Source organism: Cynocephalus volans, chromosome 1 (genome assembly GCF_027409185.1).
Source record: "Cynocephalus volans isolate mCynVol1 chromosome 1, mCynVol1.pri, whole genome shotgun sequence".
Lineage (NCBI taxonomy): Eukaryota > Metazoa > Chordata > Mammalia > Dermoptera > Cynocephalidae > Cynocephalus > Cynocephalus volans.
In genome coordinates, this window is record NC_084460.1 from 95,153,702 (window position 1) to 95,164,485 (window position 10,784).

The following is a 10,784-nucleotide window of genomic DNA, read 5'->3' on the forward strand; positions in this document are numbered from 1 at the left end:
AGGTATGGGGATCCAAACCCATGATCTTGGTGTTATAAGCACGGTGCTCTAACCAATTGACCTAACTGGCCCTCCCTAAGGGCCTTAATATTGTTAAAAGCTAAACCTACAATAGTTCTTGTAGGATCAGAAATGCACAATGATGGTAAAAAGCACACTTCACATTATACTGGTTTTCTCTGCCTTTTCTTACCTGTCTCTTCTTCTGAAAAACAAAATCTGACCCACCTCACATTAGCAGCATTGACAAGAATGTAAAAAGAACACTTTTTATTTCACAAAAAAACAAAGGAATTTGGCACTAATTATGTACACAAACATTATTCCCACAGGGTTCGTTTTATGTAAAAATTTTCTTTGTTCTTTGCATCATGTATGTAAACAGTATTTATATGCTCTGAGAAGCCAAATGTAAAAAAATCTCCATTTAGTAAAAGGAAACGTGAAAGGAAAAACGGGGCGGGGAGGTGACCCCTCACTAACTTTTTTTGATTAGTAAATGACTCATACTTCTCTGGTATTTTTTTCCTCCAGCTGCCTTCCAATCATCAAATCACAGCATTTTATGATATTGCTCAACATCACATAGAATTAGTGGTAGATAAGGTAAACGTTTTACCATACAACTGCCTGTCATAATGCTCCTCAATCATGTACCAGTTATATGCAAAAGTCCAGCTTAAATTCTGGTCCTTTTAAAATGTTATTCTGCTCAACCATGCCCTCAAAACCAAACATTATGGTAAGCAGTTCTAACTACTAACCAAACACGGTCACACAGAACCCAAATTCTAGGCATAAGTCTAAATATCGGTGAGTGGCACTGGCCGAACCATCGCATTACATTTCGAGGTCTGGCACAAAAGAACAATTTTGGTAATAACTCCTCCGCCTATGCATATTAATACCTACAAAACGCATCCTGCAGCTGGTGCACAAGAGGCCTACCCAGGAAACAGTAAGTTTGAGAGTCGCTAGCTAGGCATACCATCACACCGCCACACAAGAATGTGGCCCTCCAGGGAGGGATCAACACTGCAGCCAAAGACCGGAGGGAAAGATCTTTTCCTTCCAGGGTGTTTTCAGCCTCACCAGACCTGCAGCAGCCCCCGCCGCACCAAGGCCCGCGCCGGGACACCTCCTTCACGCCTTCCGCGGGAGGGTGGCGCCGGCCCCACGTCTCCGGCTCTCCGAGGAGGAGCGGGGTGGCGCCGCGGCGGGCGGGAGGGGAGCGCGAAGGAGGCCTGGCAGCGCCCGCTCTGCCCTACGCAGCCTCCACGGGCCCCGCGCGCGGTGTAGCCATAACAAGACTGCTCGCGGGGCCCACTTGCAGGGATGACACCGCCTGAAGAGCCCACCGGGACTCGTTTCCCGGAGGACCCCAGAGGCTGGGATCCCAGGGGTGACCCTGCGTGCAGGGCCCCGCCAATCCCGGACCAGACGGCGGAAGGGGCGCTCCCGCCTGCTGGGTAAGTGAACCCTTACAGTTCGCCTCGGTCCCCCAACACGGACCAAGCCGGCTCCTCCACAGTAAGGCGGCTCTCGAGTCTCTCTTTCTCCGCAATGCCCACGAAAGAGCCCTGAGCTCTCCCCCTGAGGGACATGTCGCTGCTCCCACTCGCCCCCCGGTTACGACATCAGTCACCAGCAAGTCACTCACTCCGCTTCCGCCATCTTCTCTCCTCCATCACTAACACGGGCTGCGCATGCGCCCCCCGGCGGCGGACGGAGGGGCGGGGTCGATTCAACCCCGGGGGCCGTGAGGTCACGTGGGGTCCTCAGCTTCCAATCCCCCTCCCACCTCAGGCAGTGCTGTCTGCGGAGGTGACCAGGTTTCCCCAACTTAGAAGCCAACGTCTCATCTCTACCCTGTCGTCTTCTCTTGTGCAGGATCTTCTTCCTCGTGGGGAGAGGTCTGTAACAAAGATATAGAAAGTTCTGCTTAGACTGTTAAATTAAAATTTTGAACACCAAACATATACCAAAGCCTATACAAACTGCAAAGAGGGGTTTGACAGAAAATACCCACGAGGATTGGATGCTGAGGTCTCAGAAGGCAGGGACATGCTGTGCTGGCTGCAAGGCTTGTTGCCTGAGACGCATTGAAGTTTGGGGATCTGAACCAGCATTCCCTCTCTCCAGCTCAAAGGTATTTTGAGCTACCGGTGAGGTAGGTGGTTAAAAAATCATCCTGATTACCCTAACTAAGCATATTACGTCTTCGACCTGAATTTACTGAGCGCTTAGTAGGGATTGAAAACTTGAATACCGCAGGAAACAAGCAGGAACGACCACCAGTTTGCTAGTGTGGTTTACTATATGCCAACTACTCCGAGGCATGATGAGACAAACATATAAAGGTAAGTAAAACAATAAATATTAAATATAAATGTAAATATAAAAAATAAAGACGAGTTCCTGCCTTCCAAAAAGTCTTAATGTGGAGAGTGAAATGCGTTTTATAGGTATTTGCATGCAGAACAGTAAGTGTTCTGAAACAGATCCATTAAGCCTTTAGAAACCTAAGTTCAAGGAATAATAAATCTTTACTACCCTTCCTAGAAAAAAGCATACTGGCCATAAGGTATGTCTCTTGCATTTCATAAGATAGTGGAGTCACACATATTTCAAGAAATGAGAAATGAAGTATTAATTAATACTTTTTAATACAAATCCATCTTAAAGTGTAATGTGGTCCTGTGAAAAGTATACTTAATCTTAGAAATCTTGTGTTCCAGGATGTGCCTAAGGAAGGGAAAAGAACACTTCCTTTGTGAACTTAAATTATCCCTTTACCTCTTTTTCTCATCTGATAACATTATTTTTTTACCTTATCTTTCTGATAGCAATGCACTTTCTACCACTATTCTTAGAACTCATTTAGAAAGTTTCCTTTGAAAAGTCCCTGTAGATGCTTACAAATAAGATTTTATTATTTTTTCTTTCTTTCTGACTTGCACATGTGATGTCATTGCCATCCAACTCTCAAGAATTAACTGTTCATTGGTATTGCTGAAAAGATTTTGTTTAAAAAAAATGAAAGTGAAGAAAGCACAATCTTAGCCCTAAGGATGAAAAATGCATAATTCAAAGGAGAGTTTGGAATAAATATGCCAGAGTTGGTTTTTTTCATCCTTCTTTCCCTTGACAGTCTATGACCTATATCCCTATTGTCACTTTGTGCAGATTGGCTTTAAAAATGAGCACATATGTTAAGTTAAATCAGATCAGTATTGCTTTTTAGAAACATTTCAAAATTCAGTATTTATTATAAAAACAGCTAACCCTTGTATAGCCTTTAAGTGCAAAGGATTTCCACAAAACTCATTTGTTGATCTTCACAACAACTCTGTGATATACTTATCATTCCTGTTTAGCACAGAAGTAGAGTGAGGCTCAAGGTAATTGAGTGCCTGTGGTGACTGCTAGCATGTACCAGAAGAGGGGTTCTAGTTTAAGCTTTCTGTCTCCAGAACCAAGTTTTCTTCACTGCGTCATTCAGCAAGCCACTGTGTAAAACTTTAGAGGAGAGACAAAGTATGATGAAGAACTATTCTCAAGAAATGTACCATCACTTATCAGACAGAGGAAAGTGTCTTACGTCTTTGTAATTTCCTAAGGAAAGGATTTATATGGCATGCTAGCATGTTGAACTTTCCAAAGTTTGAAAGAACCATTTTTGGAAAAGTGCTAGGAACCTATTTGGTTTTAAAAAATTCCTCTAGCTTTGTGAAGGATGCATTGGAGTAAAATGAGACTGAAGACAGGGAAACTAGTTGGGAAACTGTGCATTACTCCCTAGAGAAAAAGATAAAGGCTACAAGAACAGAAGGGAGCGCTAAATTAGAATTTTAGTTTCTTAGTCACATTTCAAGTGCTCAATAGATGCATATGGCTAGTGGCTACTGTATTGGACAGTGCAGATGCAGAACATTTCCATCATCACAGAAAGTTTTATCAAATAGCATCAGTAGAGACTGTAGATCAGGGGCTGGCAAATGACAGTCTACAGACCAAATCTAGCCTGCAACCTGTTTTTGTACAGCTCACAATCTAAGAATGGTTTTTATATTTTCTAATGATTGAAAAAAAATCAAAAGAATAATATTTTGTGATATGTGAAACTTATGTGAAATTCAGATTTCAGTGTACATAAAGTCTTATTGGAATAAAGTCGTAAAGGAATGAGTCTATGCTCATTCCTTTATGTATTGTCCATGGCTGTTTTGTGCTACAAGAGCAGAGATGAGTAGTTGTGACAAACACTGTGATGGCCCGCAAAGTCTAATGCATTTAGTCTGGCCCTTAACAAAAAAGTTTGCTGACCCCTATTCTAGATCACTGATCACCCTGCGCTGGGCCCTTTCAGAGTAATTAGTACAGCACACACACTGTCCTACATCCCAACTAAACTCTGATCACTCTCATAGGATCTTATGTGATGAGATAAAAAGGACGGCAAACCAGATTTGAACGCTGGACTCACTGCTTTACCAAATGAGCCACCTTGGGCAAGCGATTTTGCTGCTTCAAGTTGTAAAATTTTTTTTTTCTTTTCTTTTTTTTTGTGGCTGGCCACAGGGATTAAACTCTCGACCTTGGTGTTACTAGCACCATGCTGTAACCAACTGAGCTAACTGGTCAGCCTCAAGTTGTATTTTATGATGTGAAAAAAGGGGGACAATCATACCTTCCAAGATTGTTGTAAAGTCTAAAAGAAAAAGACAAATGTAAAGTCTAAAAAAGTCCTCTTTCTTTTTTAAGTTTTTATCAAGGTCTTCCTTCATCTAGATTTGCTCAATAAATGTTATGGAATATGGCTAATACTCAGTAGGATTTAGGTGCGTGTTGAGAGAATAAATACTTGAATATTTAGGTTAATGAGACATAAAATTTCAGTATATCCCATTGGAATGACATAATATATAGACTTGCATTCTCTTTTCCTTGAAAGTAATATTGCTAAAATCAAATACTTTTACTAAACCAAATAGTGTTGAAACTGAAAGCATGACCTCTAGTCCTGCCACCTGACCTACTCTTGCAAGGATCAGTATGTTAATCATATGCTTATCAGTCTTATTTTCCCTTGTATTCCTGTGGGCCGGCACTGTACATAGTCTGATTATCTCTGCAGGTGCTGAGTAGTGGAAACAAAGAGAGTTAAAGCTTGAAGGGACCTTAGAATTTATGTAACCCACGCTGAGGAAGAATTCATGGCAAAAGTAGAATTTGAACTCTGATCTCCTATCCCCCCAGCAGCCCAGATTTTTGCTGTGTGCCACAAGGTCTTACTACAAATGTGTAGGTACTCAATAAACTCTGGAAAATGCTGTGTACTCTCATTTCCATTCTGCTATCATGCTTAGTGTTTGCTTAGCATTGCAGCAGCCTAGAAGAGTTGTTATAAGCAGGGCTTTAGAATCAGACAAACTGAGATTTGAATCCTGGCTCTCCCACTCACTAGCTCTGAGACCTCTTACAATCCTGTAAGATCTACCTTCAAAATATAACCTCATCTCTGGCCACACCACCATAAACATGCTTGTCATCATCAAAATGCAAATCAAACCTGACACTTTTCACCACCTCCACCGTTACCAGAGTAGGCCAAGTCTCCATTATCTCTCTCCTGGGCCACAGCAATAGGCACCTGACAAGTCACCCTGCTTTTGTGCTTATTCCTCTACAGTCTATATTCTCCATGCAGCATCCTAAGTAAGAAATGTAAACCACATGGTGTCACTGTCCTGCTCAAATTCTCTAGTGGTTTCCCATCACACTTAGCACAGCGCCCTGATTTTTACCACGGGACTATGAGGCACTGTGTAATTTTCCCTTGCACGGTCTGCTCCAGCCGCACTGGCCTCCTTACTTTTCCTCCTTACCACTTGCTACTTCCCCAGCCAAGAATGCCTTTCACACCGATCTCATTTCCTCCCTGCATCCAGACCTCTGTTCAAACATCTCCCCAGAGAGCACTCCCTGACCACCTGGCATAGTATGGCTCACTCATCCCTTTCTTTCCCTTATCCCACTGACTTTTCTTCATAGCACTTCAATGCAACACACACTATGTCATATATATTTGAGTTTGTTTATTTACTATTTCCACCAGCCTTCAGGTTATAAGCTCCATGTTTTGTCCACTGCTGTATTCGTAATTATTGAAACATTAAGTGCTCAATAAGTATGCAATAATGAAGTTACTTAGCCTTTCTAATCCCCAGTTTCCTAATCTGAAAAATGGAAATAACTTTTACCACAAAGTTATTATGGAAATTAAATAAAAAATGAAATAATGTATATTTTTAAATAATAAGCATAGCTGTTATTATTGTTCACTGTTTTGTTATTTTGCCACATTATTATGCTGAAGTAAAGGAAACTAATCTTCCTATTCTATTTCCAAAGGGTATGCATTTTTTAAAAAATTATGAGACAGTCCCTACTTTTGAAAGTTAATTAGCATTATACATTTTTTTAGTTTGCATATGCTGTATTTAAAAATATTTGGCTTCAGTATCTGAGAATAATTTTTGCTTATATTCTCCTAATGTATTAAAATAGACATTTTATATCAGTTTCATATCAAATCTTAATTGTAATGTCCATCAGTTGATGAATATACAAAATGTGGTATATCCATACAATGGAATAGTATTTGGCTATAAAAAGCAATTGCTGTGGGTTAAATGTGTCCCCCAAAAGTTCATGTATTGGAAACTTGACCCCCATTGTAACAGTGTTAAGAGGGTGAGGACTCTGATTATGGTATTTGAAAGGTGCGGCCTTTAAGAAGTGATTGGATCATGAAGACTGTGCCCTCGTGAATGGATTAATCCATTCATGGAGTCATGGGTTATCAGGGTGTAGACTGGTGGCTTTATAAGGAAAGCAAGTGAGCACGTTAAAGAGCTTGCCAATCTCACCATGTGATACCCTGTGTTGCCATGGGACTCTCTAGGGAATCCCCACCGAGAAGGCCCTCACCAGATGCACCACCTGGGCTGGAGACTTCCTACCTCCAAAACTGTAAGATAGAAATGTCATTTCCTTATAAATTACTCAGTTTCAGATATTATGTTATAAATAACAGAAAACAGGCTAATACAGAAAATGAAATACTAAAACATACTATAATGTGCATGAACCTCAAAAACATTAAACTAAGTGAAAGAAGCCAGATACAAAAGGCTACACATTGTGTGGTTCCATTTATATTAAATCTTCAGAATAGGCAAATCCATAGAGACAGAAAGCAAATCAGGGTTTGCAGGGAAGGTGGAATGGGGAATGACTGCATAATGGGCACGAGGTTACCTTTGGGGTGGTGGAAATGTTCTGGAATTAGATAGTGGTGATGGTTGCACAACAATGTGAATATACTAAAAACCATTGAATTGTATACTTTAAACAGATTAATTTTATGTCACGTGAGTTATTGCTTACACACTCATACAAAGCATAGTATATACATTGATTTCAGAATGATTTCTGCTATAATGATTTTGTATATTTATATATAGTTTTATTCAAATAATTGTGTAATATTGGCATACTTGTTTTGAGGAAAACTTGTTTTACTTATGTAACTTTACAGAAATAAAACATTAAAAAGCTGACAACTTTCTCTTTGCCGATGCTATACTATTTAATGTACAATAAATTTCCCCTGTCTCAGTATAGTATTTTTAAGAGCCCAGAACAACACCAAGGTCAATTGTTCAGATCCCCTCACTGGCCAGCCACCAAAAAAAAAAAAAGGCCCAGAAGCAATCTACTCTTTATAACAGGAGAAATCAATTGACTGAAATGTGATAGTATATGTTAAAGTGTTCTGTAACTGCGATGCACTAGCTACACGTGATACAAGTTTGCTCTTACTGAATATACCACAGCGACATTTTTTCAGAATAACAATTCTAAAGGGTTGTGGTTTGTAATTATAGAAATGTTCAAGGGCAAGAACAGAGGGGAGTTCTAAAACTTGATTCAGGAAAAGGATAATAATTCACTGTCTATATAGAGGGTACTTTCCATCAATGAACTTCAAAGGGATTTGAAATGTTTATTTATTTTAATAATATTTTGAAGTCAGGTTAAAGTCATCATGTACAAGTACTCTCTGAAAGGGAAATAAATACACGGCAAGTTATATAACCTGCCTGAGGCTGCAGTCAGTGGCAAAGTTAAAATGAGAACCAAGGCTTCCAATTTTGCCACGTGGTGCTCAGACTAGAGATTGAACTGCTCCCTCCAATAAGGATATTTTGCTGGAATCATGTAAGGTTTGCTTTTACCAAAATTCTGGCTGAGGCAAGCAATTAAAATATAGAATAATCCTTAGCAATTCATTATCAGCAAATAGGTCACATCAAGTGCCCCTAAGATGCAGGCATTTGTTTACATTTAAGGAAGCTAAGAATCTGCATCCTCTCCTGAGGTCTCAGAGCTATACCATTCTAGCCCATTCTGGACCACCTTCCCTCTGCTCTCATCTGAAGAATCAATATTTTCATGTTCCTCTACTCCCCAAAACTTCGGCTGATTCCAGGAGCTCATAGGACTAAATCCAAAGGTCCTACCTTGGCTTACTTTCAACTGGGTTTGTACCTTCAGTCTCATTGAATTTCTCACCATACAGTCAGTGCTGTGCCTTTATACTCACCCTTAATTCCATCTAAACTATCAATAAGAAGAGGTTGAGGGAAGAAAGGAAGGCTGCACTTGTTAAATACTTATTGATCTACATACAGAATTTCATCTAATTTGCACAGCAATCTTATTAAGTAGGTATTATTATCCTCCATTTTGTTGAAGAGGATAGTCATGTTAGTGGGATTAAGCAACCTGTCCAAGGTTGCGCAGCACGTAAATGGCAGGACTAGCATTGGAACCAAGGTCCAACTTCAAAATACGTGTTCTGGTTGACTCTCTCTACCCACTGTCTTCATCTGGCATTACTCTTCAGAATCTATTCATCATTTTTCCCCCATGGCTTTCACAGTCCTTCCCAGATGGAGTTAGCTATTCCCGTAGTACTGTGTCTATACTCCTGTAATAATACTTACCAGGTTTTTAAAAATTCAAGTATAATTCACATAACATATAATTCATCTATTTAAAGTGTACTATTCAGTGGTTTTTAGTACATTCACATTGTTGTGCAGTCATCACTACTATGTAATTCCAGAACATTTCCATCACCCCAAAAGTAACCTTGTGCCCATTACGCATTCTCATTCCACCTTCCCCGCAACCCCTGATTTGCTTTCTAAAAGTAACAGTACGATGTGTAGCCTTTTGTATCTGGCTTCTTTCACTTAGTTTAATGTTTTCAGGGTTCGTGCACATTGTAATATGTTTCAATACTTTATTCCTTTTTACAGCTGAATACTATTCCATCGTATGAATATACCACATTTTGTTTATCAGTTGATGGACATTTGGGTTTTTTCCATTCTTTAGCTATTATGAATAATGTTTCTATGAACACTTGTATACAATTTTTTGTATAGAGATGTTTTTAATTTTCTTGGGTATATACCTAGGAGTGGAATTGCTGGATCATACAGTCACTCATTTTATTTCTTGAGGAATTTCCAACTGCATTCCAAAGCAGCTGTACCACTTTATATTCCCACCAGTAGTGTATGAGAATTTTAATTTCTAAACATCAAGTAACACTTGTTATTGTCCATCTTTCTCTCTCTCACCACGGCTTTACTGAGGTATAATCAACAAATAAATATTCATGTTTTGATTATAGTCCAACCCAGAGAGTGTGATGTGGTATCTCACTGTTATTTTTATTTGCATTTCCCTAATGACTCATGAATATCTTTGTGTTTTCATTGCCCATCTGTATGTCTTTTTTGGAGAAATGTATATTTAAATTCTTTCCCCACAAAAAGAAATTGAGTTGTCTTTTTTATTGTTTAGTTCTACGAGTTATTCATGTATTCTGGATACTAGTTCCTTATTAGATATATAATTTGCAAATGTTTTTTCTCATTCTGTGTATTGACTTTTTACTTGCTTACATTTAGGTCTTTGATCCACTTTGAGTTAATTTTTGGAAATGGTTTAGGTAGGGGTCTAACTTCATTCCTTTGTAAGTGGGTATATAATTAACCCAGCATCTTTTGCTAAAAACAACAAAACTATTCTTTCTCCCATTGAATTGACTCTTATCATGTGTTTTTTAAATAAGTGTTACTGTGAGTTCCTTGAGGGCAAGGTTTTTGTTTTCCTACCTCAGTATCAAGCCCGGGACTATAACATAGTAAACCCTCAACAAACATATTCAATGACTGAAACGCTGATTGGAGATTCCTGATGTCTACCAACAAATACCACATGCCAGGGCTAGCTGGTCAGCTCTGTTGGTTAGAGTGTGGTGTTGTAAAACCAAGGTTGAGGGTTTGGATCCCTGTGGCAGCCACCCTGCCAAAAAACAATAGACAAATACCAAATGCCATAGATTCCACTAGGTGCTAGGGACGCTTTAAACATGAAAGTGACAATCTAGCAAATTCTTCAAACTGAAAGTTTCCAAGGGGACCCAGAATTTTACAATCCTAAACTGGGATGGGTCTTAGAGATCATCAACCCTCTCATTTTCCAGTTAGAAAAAGCAGACCTTGAAAGGCTAAATAGGCTCTCTGCTCTCTCTGTTTTCACCGTCTTGCAATGTGAGACCCCTGGGTCACTGTCACCACCACCAGATGGACTTTGGACTTCCCAGCCTCAGAAACTCATCTAGAACAGAACTGGCATGG

The 10,784-nt window shown here is 39.7% G+C and overlaps 1 protein-coding gene across 5 annotated transcripts in view; it reads right to left on the reverse strand.

Annotated features, from left to right (window-relative positions):
• Window positions 1-1,679, reverse strand: part of PHC3 (polyhomeotic homolog 3) — a 61,354-nt gene extending 59,675 nt beyond the window's left edge. For 3 of the 5 annotated variants that reach the window (XR_010023624.1, XM_063097264.1, XM_063097283.1), the window contains exon 1: window positions 1,486-1,675. Coding sequence is in view for 3 of the 5 variants with exons in the window: in XM_063097264.1 (XP_062953334.1) it covers window positions 1,486-1,604 (119 nt within the window). In the remaining 2 variants the exon portion in view is untranslated. Of the gene's footprint in view, window positions 1-988; window positions 1,046-1,485 lie in introns of those variants that run through there. The other 2 variants (XM_063097270.1, XM_063097279.1) reach the window with 2 other exon arrangements.
• Between the last annotated feature and the right edge of the window lie 9,105 nt (window positions 1,680-10,784).